Source organism: Symphalangus syndactylus, chromosome 2 (genome assembly GCF_028878055.3).
Source record: "Symphalangus syndactylus isolate Jambi chromosome 2, NHGRI_mSymSyn1-v2.1_pri, whole genome shotgun sequence".
Classification (NCBI taxonomy): Eukaryota; Metazoa; Chordata; class Mammalia; order Primates; family Hylobatidae; genus Symphalangus; species Symphalangus syndactylus.
Window position 1 is genome coordinate 96693139 of NC_072424.2, and position 17258 is coordinate 96710396.

General features: G+C 39.9%; 2 protein-coding genes across 5 annotated transcripts in view; one reads left to right on the plus strand and one right to left on the minus strand.

Annotated features, from left to right (window-relative positions):
• MCM9 (minichromosome maintenance 9 homologous recombination repair factor) overlaps positions 1-17258 on the minus strand; it is a 129986-nt gene that overhangs the window by 87299 nt on the left and 25429 nt on the right. The gene's annotated exons all lie outside the window — the stretch shown is intronic.
• ASF1A (anti-silencing function 1A histone chaperone) lies at positions 534-16027 on the plus strand. The gene is made up of 4 exons (XM_055262727.2): positions 534-1098; positions 7307-7422; positions 12161-12337; positions 14259-16027. The coding sequence occupies exons 1-4, from the start codon at positions 990-992 to the stop codon at positions 14469-14471; spliced, it is 615 nt and encodes a 204-aa protein (XP_055118702.1). The 5' UTR covers positions 534-989; the 3' UTR covers positions 14472-16027.

Sequence of the window (17258 nt, forward strand, 5' to 3'; positions counted from 1 at the left end):
TAACTGATCACACCTCTTGTGATTTTTTTTTTATTCTAGTACTTTCCAGATCTGGACTCCAAAGAAGACGCCCAGGTGCAAGCCCAAAGGTTACCTATTTAAATTTTCCAAGCACAGTGTGTGGAAAATCATTCCTCGCCCTTCATTTTGTGTTGCTTAACGGCGCTGTCGTGCCTAAACGTAGATACTGGCCAAGAGCTAGATTTCCAAAATGGCTTTGCTCCTTTCGAGCTGACATCGGTCTATAACATGCAATTTATTTCCCCTGCAGCCAATCTTTCTCTCTACTCCAAATACTACCCGATACGTAGAAAGCTGAACCTAACCCAGTGTAAACACCGACTCTCATCTGCTAAATTCAGCAAGGCCGGCAAAGCTGTTGCACTGATGTAAAAAGAGCGTTAAATCAAAAAACCAAAAAAACCAAAAAAACAAAAAACGCCAAAACACCCACACGAAGCCAACTGGAGGGGCGGGCGTCGGCCGGATCGCGCCCTCCCGCCGCGGCCACGCCTCCCCGCCGCGGCCACGCCCCCGCCGCCCCTCTCCGCGCCGCCGCCGGCGGCCTCCGCGCGGGCCTCCCAGCCCTTATTCCACTCACTTTGTTCTCCGCCTTTGTCCTAATCCACACCAGCAGGTGGAGCCGCAGTTAAAGTTTCCGAGTCCATTCCGGGAGCGGGAGCCCATCTTGCTGGCTGCCGAGGCCCTCGCTGGAGGAGGAGGGTCAGAACTCGGGTGCAGCCAATCGAGGGCAACGCTGCTACTTATCAGAGCAGAATGGGCTGTAGTTTAGTGAAATAGGAAAGCTGCAAAACACTGTGGAGTGCTCCCGTGTAAATAAAAAGAGAAAAAAAAGTTTCTCAAGTCGCCGCTGCACGACGTCGGGCCGGCGCTGGGGCGGGGGTCTGCGCTCTCCCGAGCGGCCGCGCGCTGGACTTTATTGTGCCGCAACCAGCCCCAGTTCCCATTGTTTGTGTTTTTTTCAAAATATGGCAAAGGTTCAGGTGAACAATGTAGTGGTGCTGGATAACCCTTCTCCTTTCTACAACCCGTTCCAGTTCGAGATCACCTTCGAGTGCATCGAGGACCTGTCTGAAGGTGAGTGCGGCGCCTGTGCGCCCGGGCTGTCAGTTGCTGGCTGCAGACGTTGAAAGTTTCCCGGGCCCGGCCTCGCGCTGGGCGGCTGTGTTCGGCGCCTGGCGGCCGCGGGCTGCTCTGCGGAGGGAAACTTGAAGTTGATGGACTACGGCCGCCGAGGCGCGCGCGGCTTTCCGCCGCAGCCCAGGCGCCTGCCGGGCTCAACTTGCGAGGAACTTGTTTGAGCGGAGGACCGGAGGTAGCCATGTTGTCAGCTTTGTCTGCGGGCGGGCAGCTCGGAGACCCGCACTCGCGCCCGCTGCGCCGCCTGGGGTCGCGCCGGGCTGGCTCCGCGCCGCCAACAGCCTCCGCGACCCTCCGGGCCCGGGCACGGAGGCTGGGAAGGGAGAGGCTGTGCGTGTGGTCGCGCCGGCGAGTTCGGAGCGGAGCCATCTTACCCCGAGTCGAGAATTGGGCCAGCGACCCCGGCGCACGGCGCCTCCTGTTGCCCCGCCGCCCGCCTGCCCCGGCGAAAGGCAGGCAATCACTCTCGAGAGCTCACGGTGGAGTCGCCGCACTCTCCGGGCTGGCCATGCCTGGCCGCTTCGGGGAGGAGAGCGAGGCTGTCCTCGCGCTGATTTCTGGCTTCCTCGACCAACCAGCGGGGGAGGCGGGCGCAGGCTCGGCCCCTCCGCGCCGCGGGCTGGGCGCCGGCGCTCCCCGGGGGCCGTGGGTCCTGTTCGGCCGGTCCTCCTCGGCCGGCGCCCGGGATGCGCCGGGATGCTGGCGCGCAGGCTCCCCAACCGACGTGGACTCCTTTCCCCTAATGACGAAAAGCTAATTTCAGGAAGAGAAATAGAGCTGAGCTAGGAAGTTACATTTAACCTAAGAGCAGAAATAAGATACTTAAATTAATTTCCAGGACTTAATCTCTGCCTTATAGTCTGAAGGAAGACTTTTCTTCAAGACCGTGTTGAAATCTAAAATAACTCCACATCCAGATACAGAACACACCCTAAACATAAAACACAAATGTAGGCTAGGAAATTAAGGTAAACTCTTCATGTCAGTCCAAGAATTCTTGTTTTTTTCTCTACATATATTTTAAGGTCTTAAAAATACGTATTTTTAATGTTTAGTAATAAATAGTTAGAAAGCTAAAACAATTATCTTTGCTTTAATTATATTTTACTAAAGTAATTCAGTGCTTCATTTGCCAGTTTTGAAGGGGAACTAGTTTAACTTAATCGATGAGGGACATACTTTGAACTAGAAGTATATGTAAAAAAGGCATTGAAGATGATTTGGCTAATAGTGGCATGTAAAACTTCATTTTAAAAACTAGTTTTTAATCTCTAAAATGTATATATCATGTAAGGTGCTAATTTTAATTATAAAACAATATATATTAATTGTAATAAACTTTTAGAAAGTTGTACAGGCATATATAAAGTTAACAGTTCTCTGTACTCAGTGCCTTCCCCTAGCTCCTTTCGGTAATCACAATTATTACTTTAACATGTTCCTTTTTTTTTTTTTTAAACCTATATAAAGCATAAATGCACATACATATGTAGGGCAAATTTTGAAAGATGATTCATTTATTAAAATAATTTCGAATAGGCCACTGATAACACTAAGGGGTATTTTTCTTATTACTCTGAAGTCATTTGATTACTCTCCTATGATACTATTAATATAAACATTGCAGCTACCAGGCCCATTTTTCACACCCAACAGTAATTTTTTTTTATTGCCAACTGCATATAAAAATAGACAAAAGAAAAACCATTGATCCGTCCATTCCAACTTATACCACAGTGTTTTTCAGATATACCACCAGAAGTTCTTCAAATTACAGGTATTTCTCAAGTGATGCCTTCCATTTTAGGAGTCAGCTCTGAACAAAGAAGATAGATGACTCAGGATGTCGTTACAGGGCTTTTACATTGCATAGATGAAACCAGCCATTCATAAAGCCAAAACGTTCCATTTTTAACTGGGATCCATTCAGAACCCAGCTGAATCACATCAGGGTTTTACAGTACTGGTGTCAAAACATACTTACTTCCAATGGTATATTTCACTTCCTAGGCACCATTACTGAGCATTTATTTAGTATTTTAAAAAATATTTTAAGCTGAGTCATACTGAAGCTGCAAAGGAATCTTTCAAAAAGGTGCCATGCCTGTATACTCCACCTAGAGGCTATGTGGATTAAGGAAATTTTTACTTAGCAAAGGCTTCTAATAGGTTCCATACTTTTATATTACAGTTCTTTTAAAAATTCTGTTCTTAAAATTAAACTATAGAATTTTTTTTTTTTTTTTTTTTAAACGAGACAGTCTCACTCTGGCACTCAGGCTGCATGGAGTACAGTGGTGCAAACACAGCTGCTCCCTGCAGCCTCAACCTCCTGGGCTCAAGCAATCCTCCCACCTTAGCCTCCTGAATAGCTGGGACCATAGTCAATGTGCCACCACATTGGGCTAATTTTTTAATTTTTTGTAGAGACGGAGTTTTGCCATGTTGCCCAAGCTGGTCTGGAACCCCTGGGCTCAAGCAGTCCTCCCACCCCTGCCTCCCAAAGTGTTGTGATTATAGTGAGCCCACTGCACCCAGCCCAAACTACAGAATATTTTGAAAAGAATTTTCTTTATAAGTTATTTTGCCTCAAGTCTCAAAGCAGAGTTTGGCCACCATTTTTCATACTTTCGTCAGTAGCCCCCAAACATTCACTTTCCTTTAAGAGCTGCCCTGTAGCTTTACTTCAGAAAAAGCCTTGAGGAATATCTGGTCTTAAGATAATTTGGTTCTTTCTAATATAGGGCTTATATCAGGGGTTAAGACAGCCTGAGACCCTGGCTGGATGTGCTTGATGGTCACCAAGACTGTACAAGTTTTGATTGACCATCCTGCCATTCTTAAATTTATATATATATATCTTAATTACAGCTACTCTCAATTGAATACTTATAATATACCAGAATTGAGCATGGTGCTTCATACTTTCCAACTTCAGCTTGTTCTAATTCCAAAGCCTACGTACTTTCCACTAGACCACAGGTCTTCCCAAGTAGTGTAATTAGCTAAAAATTCTCTTGATGGCTTCCCTCATTCACTCACTCTCACCACAAATGGAAATACTTTCAGGCTGGAAACACAATCATGATTACTATGATTAAATAAAAGTTAACTTTAAAATAAATGAACAAATTTCTTCACCTGAGAACTTATGTAAAACATCTGACCTTACCCTTCCTCCCTCAAATACAGGGGGCAGAGGAATTAAATGCAAGCTGGGTTAAAAAAAAAAAAAAAAAAAAAAACTGATGCCAATGTATAAAAAGGTACTGAGCATGTAAAACTCAGTAACTGTAGCAAGCATCCCATAAACATAAAAATCAATGTACAAGTGTTCCCTGAGTTGCAGCCTGTTCTTGTTAAGGCCAGATTATTTCTCCATCTCCTCTGCTCTCACTTCCCCTGCAAATAAATTCCCTTATTCCACTGCTAATTTCAGAGCTAGAAAGAATTTATCTTCCCAGTTAGGTTTTCAGAAGAAGCCTAGGGTTTGTAGTTAGAGGCATAGCTTGGATTCTGATTCTTTGATGTACAAACTTCTGAATTTGTGTAGATTACTTAACCTCTCAGAGTCTCAACTTATTTGCATAATGGGGATAATCTGATCCATATGATGAAGCTGTTGAGGTTTAAACAATAGGTATGAAGTGGTAGGACTAATGCCCAGCATATAGTAGGTATTTTCTAAAATAGGTTTATAAATTATGGTGTGTTCCTATGCCAGTCCACAAATGCCAATTTATACCACTTAGGATCAAGGGCATGATATGTAGTGATACAATTATATATGAAATCAAAATTTATGAAAACCTTTATGTAATAAATTTTTTTTTTTTTTTGGAGACAATCTCATTCCATTGCCCAGGCTGGAGTGCGGTGGCACAATCTCGGCTCACTGCAACCTCCGCCTCCTGAGTTCAAGCGATTCTTGTGCCTCAGCCTCCCAAGTAGTTGGGACCACAGGCATGTGCCACCCCTAATTTTTGTATTTTTAGTAGAGATGGGGTTTCACCATGTTTACCAGGCTGGTCTCGAACTCCTGACCTCAAGCCATCCAGCCACCTCAGCCTCCCACAATGCTGGGATTACAGGCGTGAGCCACTGCGCCCAGCCACTCTATGTGATAATTCTTAGTCTTATCCTCACTTGGCTAGTTTAGTACCTTTCACACCACTTTCTTAAAACAGTTTCTTCACTTGGCTTTTGGGTCACCTACCTCATTTGCCACTTGTAACTTACTTTATTTGTCCTCTTATCTTTGGAGGGCTCAAATCTCACTCCCTAGAGCAAGCCCATGTATTTTTATGGCTTTACATATCATTGACAGGTTCCAAATTTTTATCCTGCCTATTCAGTATCTCTACTTAGATAGCAGACATCTCAAATATGTCTAAAATGAACTCCTGATTGCTCCCCCACCCCACGTCACCCCCCTGCAAAAGTGGCTCCTGCTTTCATCTTCAGAATTTTATCCAGAATATAACTGTTGCACAGCCCCATGGCCACATGAGGTCCATGCCACCATAATTTCTTGCCTCAATTGTTGAAATATTCTGTTTCTTCCCTTGTCCTCTTACATTCTATATTGAACACAGCAATCAAAGCATTCCTTTTAAAATGAAAGTTGGCTCCTGTTACTGCTCTGCTCAAAACCCTCCGATGGCTTCCCATGCCACTCAGTGTGAAAGCCAGAGTCCTTATGATGGCCTCAAAACCGCGTGATCTGGCTGTTCCCCTCATCCTCAATCATAGGGTTGGGTGCTTTCCCCCTTCCTTTCATTCTGCTCCAGCCCTAGCCTCCTTGCTTTTTCTTGCCAAGTGTGCCCTACCTCTGGGCCTTTGTATTTGCTGTTCCCTCTGACGAGATACTTATATTGCCTACTTCCTCTCTATCTCCATTAACAGATGATCTCAGGAGATGTCAGACACAGCACCCTGCATCTGGAAGTGTGCTGGAAGCTGGAAATAGAAGTGGTCTAGTTCTAGGACCATGACTAATAGGTCCTCAGAAAATGATTACTGACTTAATAAGAGAAAATAAAAAAGGAGCTTTCAGTTGATTGTAGTTTACAATACAATATAAATAAGCAGTACGTTACTATTTCTATTATCAATTTAGGGAACAAAAATATCTACAGTTACACAAAAATGGCAACACATGGTGGCACTAACTAGATTGTCATGAGTGACCCAGAAACTCACCCTTTGGGAGTGCTTGTGTAACTGTTGAATGCAAGAGACAGGCCCCACAGTGCAAAATACCCAAAGAAGATGAAGAGGTCTCTCAGAGATGGTTTGTATTACAAAGTTATCTTCTTCCCCAACTAAACAGGAGACTCCTCCAAAGAGTTCTTCTCATCTCTGGGTTCACTTCACAGAACACATTGTAAAACATGCTCAGTAAAATCCACTATATTAAATTACATATAACACTTAAATTGCACCTGAATGGCTTTTCCTCCTGCCTATCTCCACTGTGTATACTCTATTGTATCACGTGGTGTAAAGATCTTGGTTTCCTCTGCCCAATTTAAAGAATGTACGACACAGGGAGGTGCCATAAGGGAACAATCCTACCGTTGTTCGTTGACAGTTGATGAGCTGAAGCCACTTCTGAGCCACGAGGGAGGTTTTACTAATAATTTTTCTACTTTGGAGCTCTGTGATTATTTGGATCTCTGCAACATAGTATAGGGCTGCCCTTCCAAAGTGTGTTGAGAAGGGCGTTAAAAGATGATATACAAAAAAAGGGGGATTCCATAGCCAAATAAATTTGGGAAATGCTGGATTAATGTTACTGGTGTTCTTTACTGAAGGATGTCTCAGAAAACTTACTATGCCAGCGTGCTTTATGAATCCTCAAGACAAGGTTTACAGCATTTCCCAAGTGTTTGGCTATGTTATCTTGTTTGTGAGGCACTGTCCAGGAACTAGTGTTTCACAAAAGAATATTTTGAGAAACTCTGATCAAAGTATGAACTCTGGTAAGAACTTTGTAAGGAGCATTTCACTGCCTTTCTGGATTGCTATGAGAAGCCAATTTTAACAGCCAGTAAGTGGCTAAGTGGACATTAAAAGGGTCTTTGATGTCATCTGGTAATGTAATTACTGAATATGAAATAATGCTTTGGTTTTTTAACCCTAGACTTGGAATGGAAAATTATCTATGTGGGCTCTGCAGAAAGTGAAGAATACGATCAAGTTTTAGACTCTGTTTTAGTGGGTCCTGTTCCTGCAGGAAGGCATATGTTTGTATTTCAGGTAAGATTAATCTTGGTAAATGTGTATGCCAAATATGTTTCAAAGTAGACTATATTATCTATTATCTTATAACCCTTATCCCTTTCCTTTTGGGTTAAAGAACTGCTTCTGCTGCATTCACTTTTAATCTGTTTCCAGGCAGTCTCTGTGTCACAAAGGAGCTCTTACTTCCTGGTTTTATATGCTGAGAGATGTTAATGTGATGTTTACTTTAGGGAGATGCACAACCTACAGTAAACTTTATACTGTATCATGGCACACAGGGTGGTGAATTTTGGGCTCTTCCTGTGAATAGCACCTAAGTATCAGACTTCCAAGGTGGCTGTCTAGCAACCCAAAACATGGATTCAAAATATCTAAAATTAACTGGCATTGTTAGTAATATGCATCTTCAGTTTATGGTTTCAGCCACTGTAACTGATGGTGATGTAACAAAAACTTTATTTCAGCATAATCAGTAGTTGAGCTAGGTTAACAGATATGTTTAGTGGATAGAGATGTGTGGTCTTGGGTCATTGGAATGACATTCCAGAGTTTACTAAAGCATCCTATAATCTACATTATCTTATAGAGGACTACTTTTGCAAATTTACTACCCCACTAGGAATTTGTGAGGAGAATTTCTAGTAATAAAAATTTTGTTCTTAGATACCACTGAGAGTATCTGGATCTATACCAAGGCTTCAGACATTGTCTTCTATATTCAAAAGTGTTATTTCTTTTAATCCATGTTAAATTGCTATATGAAACCATTCAGTTATTCCTCAATTATGCATGCTTATTTATAAGGGAGATATTTGTAATAGACCAAAGAGTAACTAGCCATAGGTTTTTTAAAATTACTATTAATTTCTGTTACAAGTATTTCAACCCAGCAAGTCCCATCAGTTAAGTGGAACTCACTGAAAAGACTTAATCCAGAAAGAAAATCTAACTCTTCCTATGCCTAACCTCTGTTTTCTCACTTGACAGATGGGACCAATTTAAATGAATACCATTGGTCAAATAATCCCCTCAGAAACTGGCAAGGAATCACTTAGACACATGCCATCTCTAGAGCTGCTACCTTTTCCTCCCCTGTCCTAAATACAGAATTTAGAATCTTGGTTTCCTAGCCTTAGTACTTTTGATTAAAAAGCAACAAATAATTTACTGTATCCAAAGAAATAGCTAAGAAAAGCTCAAATATACTAATCAAATATATGAATTAAAAGTGCTGTTAATTAAAGTTGTGTGAGGGCATAACCCTGTAAAAGATATGGGTAACAGAATGCCCTGTTCTGTAGAAGGAAGCACTGCAGTTACAGATATAGGTCAAATCCCGACACCTCTGTATTAGCCATGTGTGGCTTTACCTCCCTAACCTCCTCCCTTAGTTACTCCAGTCTTCTATAAAATGTGGATAATATTCTATCTCATTAAAATGTTATGGGGAATAAAACAGTATAATCAGTCACTCATAAATAGTGCCCTATTCCTATAATTAGAACTACATTTTCATTCTCTTAACTTCTTGAAATTGTTATATAAAAAAGCAGGACTTGCTCTGACCCATAGGCCTAAGGAACCCATACTTTACTGATAATTCATGATACAGTAAAAGAAACCTGGGTTGACATGTACTGATAATACCTCTTTTTTTTTTTTTTTTTTTGGCTACTATAAGAACTTACAAGTAAATGCCTTGTTATTGAAACAAACCCTTGAAAATCTTTTATGTTTGTTATTAAGCATACTTCTAAGCTTTTGGCTGAAAGTGCTGTGGGAAAAAAATGTATTCAAAAGTATTTCCTACTGGTGATCTTCACGTAGTTTTACCTTGGTGTCAGTGTACATGTTGCCAAAAAGAACAGAGGAGGCACAATGTATATTCAGCCTAAAGTTCACCATTATCAACAGAAAGAGGCTAAATTACAGCTTTTGTTTTGTGTTTTAAAACTACTATAGTAATCTCCTGGTCTGCCATGATTTTGCCTCTCTAAATAGTTAAACATGTCTTTCTTCTGAGTGAGTCAAAGGCTAGCAGGAAGATGTCCAGACATCTGCCTAGTATTGCCAGCTAGAGTCAAAACAAAGATCTCTGCTCATTACTTCTGCATCCTAACTTATTTGAAAGGCCTGCAAGTTTCTCTACTCAAATTTGCTCAAACTGAATCTTTTTCAAATTGTAAAATGCTTTTTAAAAGATGTTTTATATTTACAACAGATTTTAAAACAGAAACATGCCTAGAACCAATTTACTGAAGGGAACCAATTTACTGAAGGGAAGGGGAAGAGTCATAGCAGTACTGAACTATTATATATTTCCCATCTCCATCCACTTCAGGTATATTAGAATCCATTTGGTTACACTGGAAGTAATCTAACCCCTCTGTGCAGGGGTGTGTAGAATCTCTAAGACAAACAGCATATTCTCCAGGACAAGTCTGGCTGTCCCTATCTTGGTGTCTCGCCAAGAGATCATAAACCCCTTCAGGGCAGGAACTGATTTACGAATGAATTCCAAAATACTAAGTGCTCAGAGCTGAGCCACACATGAGATTATAAAGATGAACTGGATGGGACTCCTGCCCTGGATAAAGCATAGCATCTAGAAGAGAAGACTGAAACATAAACATGTTTAGATCACAGGGCATACGTTCTTAGATAATTTGTGACAAGAAATATCAGCACATAAAAAAGGAATCTATTGATTCTACCTTCTGAGTTAGAAAGGGCGTCACTGAGATACACTCGATGTAAGCTCCAAAAAAGATTAGAAGATGAATTTTTCAGGATGTGAGAGAAGGACCTTTCAGGCCAAGGGAACAGTATGTTAGAAGCACAGGGGTGAAATATTTCTTTTTTAAATTTGTTTTTGTAGAGATGGGGTTTCACCATGTTGCCCAGGATAATCTCAAATTCCTGGGCTCAAGTGATCCGCCCACCTTAGCCTCCCGAAGTGCTAGGATTACAGGTGTGAGCCACCGTGCTCGGACACAGCATGAAAGATTATCACCATGTTTTAAAGAACCTGTGTGATTCATATCTCTAGAACAAGGGTGGAGTTAAAGGAGGTATGAATGGAGATGTTGGTTGGAGACAAACTGAGAAGGGCCTTATCAATGAAGTTAAAGAACTGGGATTTTATCCCTTAGAAAAGGGAATACTCATCTGAGGGTTTTAATAATCTGAGGTTTTAAAACCAAAGAGAAAGGAAGAGATCTGTGTTAATGCTGGTAGCAGTGCAAATGATAGGCTAGAGCTGGGGAGATCAGTTAGAAAATTCTAAGCAATATTCCAGATAGGAGATGACATGAATTCAGCCTCCAGAAATGAAAAAAGTGTTGAGACTGACTAGATGTAGGAGATAAGGGAGTGAGGCTGACTGAGGTTTTTAGCCTAGGACACTAGGTAGCGATTTTATGCCTTTTTGTATCATCTACCTGTGTTAGGCATACAGTAAACATCAGTCTTCAATTTTCCCAAGCTAAGGCATTGGCTAAAGTGCTCATCTAGGCCCAGGAATATTCCTTGGTGCCCTGGCAACAGGTAAGCTAATTTGCTGGGCCTTGATCCATTTACCACCCAGAATGGCTGCCTCAGATGCCTCAGCCATCACTGCCTCTGTTCCCCAGTCTATGGCTCCTTCCATCCAGTCGTCTCATTACTACCTGCACACTACCATGGATGGCGCCCTGCCCTTCGCTTATGCTCTTAGTCTAGTCTAACTCAGTTTACTTTCTGCATTCCTCAAGGTTCACCTTACAACAGCTTGATTTAAAACAAGGTCTTTGACATCTGCCTAAAACAATCTTTACCTTCACTGGTTTCCACATTGTGTGATTTAAAGAGCATACTATATTGTAGAGTCTAGCAAAGTAACTATTCATAATAGAGGATTATTAATATTTTTTGAAAATCTGCTATGTAGCTATTTCCATCTCATTTTCAGTTTTGTTTTGTTTTGTTTGAGACGGAGTCTCACTCTGTCGCCAGGCTGGAGTGCGGTAGTGTGATCTCAGCTCACTGCAACTTCCACCTCCTGGGTTCCAGCGATTCTTCTGCCTCAGCCTCCCAAGTAGCTGGGACTACAGGTGCGCGCCACCATGCCCAGCTAATTTTTGTGTTTTTAATAGAGCTGGGGTTTCATCATGTTGGCCAGGATGGTCTCAATCTCTTGACCTCATGATCCACCCGCCTTGGCCTCCCAAAGTGCTGGGATTACAAGCGTAAGCCACCACACCCAGCCTCATTTTCAGTTTTATACTAATTTACTATTAGAATACCTGTGAGGGTGGTTGGGTGGGTATGAGAATATAAGTATCCTGGGTTGAAGAGGGAAACTGGTATAATAAACATTTGTGGCCAGCAGTCTATGAGCAGATAATTTAATACTAATTTAGGTCTGAAAATTATGACTGAAAAGGTTAAAATCAATTGCTGACTATAAAGGTTTTATAATGAATAGTGTATAATCCTTCATGAACCACCATGCAGTGTAGCCAGAATTTCTTCATTTTAGAAGTGTAGTCATGCTTTCAAGTATCGAGGGTCCTTACATATATTGTGGCAAAACATGAACTGTCTTTTCCAGCTTATTATAAGTCAGTCAGAAATGAGCATTTTCCTTCCCAGTATGATTTCCAAGTTTTTCTTGTTGCATCCTCAACTGATCTTTCTAGGTAACTGAAACTCCAGTCTTGCCTACCACTAACAGCCTTTTGTGTGTGTTTCTTTTCTTTTTAATTTATTCTAGGCTGATGCACCTAATCCAGGACTCATTCCAGATGCAGATGCAGTAGGCGTAACTGTTGTGCTAATTACTTGTACCTATCGAGGACAAGAATTTATTAGAGTTGGCTATTATGTAAATAATGAATATACTGAGACAGAATTAAGGGAAAATCCGCCAGTAAAACCAGACTTTTCTAAGGTAATGTTCTTATTATTCCTTTTTAACTACTTTTACTATGCAATTTTTAAAGCAGTTGCTATTGCAATTTCATAGTATACTATTAAAATGGCTTTAAGATAAAATAAATCTGAGGTCCTTATGCCAACTGGGCAAACTACTTATTGTTCCATTACCATGGATGACTTCAAACCCTACCTTCAGATGGGTCATTAGTAATTAATGTAGGCAGACACCTTGAGCATCTCTGATGGTTTAGAAAAATGAAAGTACCTCTTTTTTTTTCTGAGATGGTGTCCTGCTCTGTTGCTCAGGCTGGAGTCCAGCGGCGTGATCTCGGCTCACTGCAACCTTTGCCTCCCAGGTTCAAGCGATTCTCCTGCCTCAGCCTCCCAAGTAGCTGGTACTACAGGTGTATACCAACACGCCCAGATAATTTTTGTATTTTTAGTAGAGGTGAAGTTTCACCATGTTGGCCAGGCTAGTCTCCAACTCCTGACCTCAAGTGATCTGCCTACCTCGACCTCCCAAAGTGCTGGGATTACAGGTGTGAGCCACCATGCCCAGTGAAAGTACTTCTTGGAAGAGACATGCCATTGTTTATGGCTTTCTTTATAGCATTTCCCATATTGATTATTTCTATCATGATTCTGCTCATTTCAACCTTTAGGACATACAAATGCATTTTTGTTGTACTAATTATTCAATGATATTTTTGTGTGTAACTCTTCCAAAAATTATGAGAGAAAGTTTTGTGTTTGTTTTTCCTGTGAATACAGTTATCTCAAAACACCTATATGCTTTATCTGCTATTAGAAGTTAAACTAACGGTCTTAAATATTTCTGGTAACTGAAAACAGCTTAAATTCTGAGTGAAAAGCTAAAATCTAGGATTCAGCATTCTTAAAGATACTTAGTATTTTCTGATTTTTCACTGGGAACTATAACAGTTTGGTAACTGGTGATTTTGTGAGAGTGCAGAGTAAATGAAATTGAACATGATACTCTATCTGCCAGATCATGCAAGAAAAATTACATGGCAGGCCGGGCGCGGTGGCTCATGCCTGTAATCCCAGCACTTTGGGAGGCCGAGGCAGGCGGATCACGAGGTCAGGAGATCAAGACCATCCTGGCTAATACGGTGAAACCCCATCTGTACTAAAAATAAAAAATTAGCCGGGCGAGGTGGCGGGCGCCTGTAGTCCCAGCTACGCGGGAGGCTGAGGCAGGAGAATGGCGTGAACCCCAGGGGGCAGAGCCTGCAGTGAGCCGAGATCGCGCCACTGCACTCCAGCCTGGGTGAAAGAGCGAGACTTCTCAAAAAAAAAAAAAAAAAAAAAAAAAGAAAAATTACATGGCAATAGAATAGAATGTTCTCATGTTCTCCTTTCTGATAATAAGGCAGGACTATTTTTCACCCTTGTTGTGGTACCTTCCATTGATCCAATTTGTTATCTCTGAAGCACCTTATATAGCACAAAAGAAACGAGACTGTTTCTAAGAATGAGCCATCTTTAAAAGGTGTAGGAAACCATTAATAATGTTGTATTTGACAATTTTTCATTTTCCTTTGAAAACATATCACTCTAAACAACATAGTAGCTTGTTAAATAAAGCATCTTCTAAAGCATTCACTTTCAAAAAAGAGGAGATTCTTTCTTTTAGAAAACAGAAGTATAGGAGTTAAATAGTTAAAAAGCCAGATGAATCCCCTCAGATTCTCCGTATCTTGTTTCTATTCATCTAAAATAACTTCTTTGCTACAGCCCTAGTCGTTACATCTTATTAGTTATATTTAAGGTACTTAACTTGAATTATACCTTTGTATATGAACTTAGCCCTTTAGGAGTACTAATATGAACCATTTTATTAAGCTTCTATTTGTATATGGTGATTTAACTTCCTTAGTGTTTACCATTTGTATGTTTCCTTTTTCCTCTAGCTTCAAAGGAATATTTTGGCATCTAATCCCAGGGTCACAAGATTCCACATTAATTGGGAAGATAACACAGAAAAACTGGAAGATGCAGAAAGCAGTAATCCAAATCTACAGTCACTTCTTTCAACAGATGCATTACCTTCAGCATCAAAGGGATGGTCCACATCAGAAAACTCACTAAATGTTATGTTAGAATCCCACATGGACTGCATGTGACCACCTACCATCCCTTTAGTACAAATTAAGCTATTAAGAATACACAGAACTATTTCCCTGAAATTCCGTAAGTACATAGTCAAAACACAATGTGAAGAATTTGTTTAAAAACATCCTGTAGAAAGTTTATAAGAAAACCAGTATTTGAACAAATTGTGGAATATAAATACAACTATTTTTAAGTAATTTTTTTCTCTAATGTGTTATTTTATTTGTTCTGAAACTAATCTGATTAAAGCATATATATTATTTTCTTCTCCTTTATATGTAATGAAAGCACTTATAAAGAAACATGAATCATTAGACCAGGTTGTAAAGATGTCTTGGCCTCCCGGACAAAGTCTTTGGACCACTATTTTACTGGCCTTTGAAAGAACAAAGTTTACTTCAGCTAAAATGTTTCTTCCTGTGAAAACATATAGTATCATTTTAATTTAAGGGGCAGATTTCCATTCTTTTTTGGCATGTCCTTAAAAAGAGGATTTGAAATCAACTATATGCTACCAAGAACTTTAGGATCCAATTTTCCAAGCCACCGTGAAGCCTCTTATGGCTACTATTATAGTTCATGTGATGTTGGACAGCATTTGGTTTGCTTTGTAAGAGAAGAACAAATATGGCTAATTGTTAATAAGGTCCCCTGGCTATGGTTTTTGTTTTTATAACAGAGTTTAGAATATCAGAGCATTTCTTGAATCATACATCATTATTGCCCAGTGAATTCAAGACCAAATACAATATCGGGAGAAAATACAAACTCCCCATGTTTAAGAATAGGAGATTATAATGGCTCAAATTGGTTCATTTGATTTCTAAAAATACCAGGAACTTTAAAAATTCTTTTAATAGATCATGTTATTGGCAGTATTTATATAAAAACCATGGATTTAGAAAGGTATATTTAGCTTTATTATAATAGATACATTACTATTTTGGAAACATATATATTTTCACACCTGTAGTACTCTTCCCCATTTCCTCTGACACTCATGCAGAATGAGATCAGGCATATTTGTGGTTGACATACTCTAGATAGCTTTTCCAACAAGTCTTTGAAAAGCAATCTTGGAAAGGAATTCATTAACTAAATGGGGTAAAAGGTTTCTTTTTCTTTGAGAGTTAAGTCCTTCCTCAAAAATTTTCTTATGCTCCATAAAATTAAGGTAGAATATTTTCATTATTCTTGCAGCTAAGCAACACAGCCATATGATGCAGGTTATGCAGTGCCTTCATATCTAAAACTTTTATACTGCACTTTTTAAAGCTTTTATGTTGAGGAAAGGAAAAGGGCATTTGTCTAAATATGGATTCTGAGTTGTATATATTTCCTATCATTCTAAAAAGGTGAATTTGTGAAGCAGTTTTGCCAGATGTTAAACTTTGAATTTAATATACCAGATTATTAAAATATTGTCCATTAACTAGTTCATAGATTTTAAAAGTAAAATACTTCTGACTGTTAAAACTATATAAAGAAAATCTCATTTGTCTAACTGCAATTAAAAGAAAAATGTTAAAATATTAAAATGAAAATAAAAGCATTACTTTCCAACAAAGAGCTCAGTGGTTAATATAATAGGAACAACATATGTGCTTATTAGAAATAAAGCATATATAGCCAAATCATCAAAGCCATTTACTGCTGAGATTTTTTTCTGACTAATTATAACAATCTATTTGTAGTGACATCAAAGGGTTAGGTTTTTGTATCAATTTGTAAATGGACAACCAATTTTCACTTAAGCTTGGGACATGCAAACCATTACCTTCTGTTATCTTAAATTTTATCACTCTTAAGAATTTTTTTAAATTAATGACTGAAAATAGATTTAGCCTTCAAACATTAGAAACTAAGAAACTGTAGCACATAAGCATCATTTGCCGATACTGTATCTGAAAAACTATTCTTCCACCCTTTTGATCATAGTAAATAGCTGTGTCCTGAGAATATAAACATGAACCAATGACTTATGCCACTAAGATGGAGGCACTAAGGGTATTATTTGGGCTGAGAAAGCATTCCAGAAGTATGAAGAAGTATGCATGCATTTATTTGCCCATTCATAACCTTATTCAACTTTAGGCTCCATATAACTATACCCTCTAATTTTAGGATTTGGGGTTTCTAGCTTTCCCAAGAATGTCTATGGCAGCAGTTATCAAAATTTTTTACCATAATCCATGGTATAAAAAACTTAGGGCCGGGCGCAGTGGCTCACGCCTGTAATCCCAGCACTTGGGGAGGCTGAGGCAGGTGGATCACTTGAGGTCAGGAGTTCAAGACCAGCCTGGCCAACATGGTGAAACCCTGTCTCTACTAAAAATACAAAAATTAGCCAGGTGTGGTGGTGCACACCTGTAATCCCAGTTACTCAGGAGGCTGAGGCAGGAGAATCACTTGAACCCGGGAAGCAGAGGTTGCAGTGAGCTGAGATTGCATGACTGCACTCCAGCCTGGGCGACAGCCCTAGACTCTATCTCAAAAAAAAAAAAAAAAAGACTCCATAACAAGTTTATGTTAAAAAATTTCATGAAAACACATCCTTAGTACACCTTTACTATGCAGTATTTTGGTATTTTTTTTATTGTATTTCACTTTGAAAGTGCTGGTTTTGACCCACTGAATTGACTTTTATGACTCTAATGGGTTGCAATACACAATCTGAAGAAAGGCTAGTCTGGCCCTTTGGGTAGACCAGAAGTAGCAATAACTATAACCGTAAAATTTATATTCCCTATACTTGTTCTCTCATATTTGGATTATGATCTTTGCATTAAAAAGGAGGA

Coding starts and splice junctions, on each gene's coding strand:
- ASF1A (XM_055262727.2), top strand. CDS start 990: ATGGCAAAGGTTCAGGTGAACAATGTAGTGGTGCTGGATAACCCTTCT. Junction 1,099..7,306: donor CATCGAGGACCTGTCTGAAG/GTGAGTGCGGCG, acceptor TTTTAACCCTAG/ACTTGGAATGGAAAATTATC. Junction 7,423..12,160: donor GGCATATGTTTGTATTTCAG/GTAAGATTAATC, acceptor AATTTATTCTAG/GCTGATGCACCTAATCCAGG.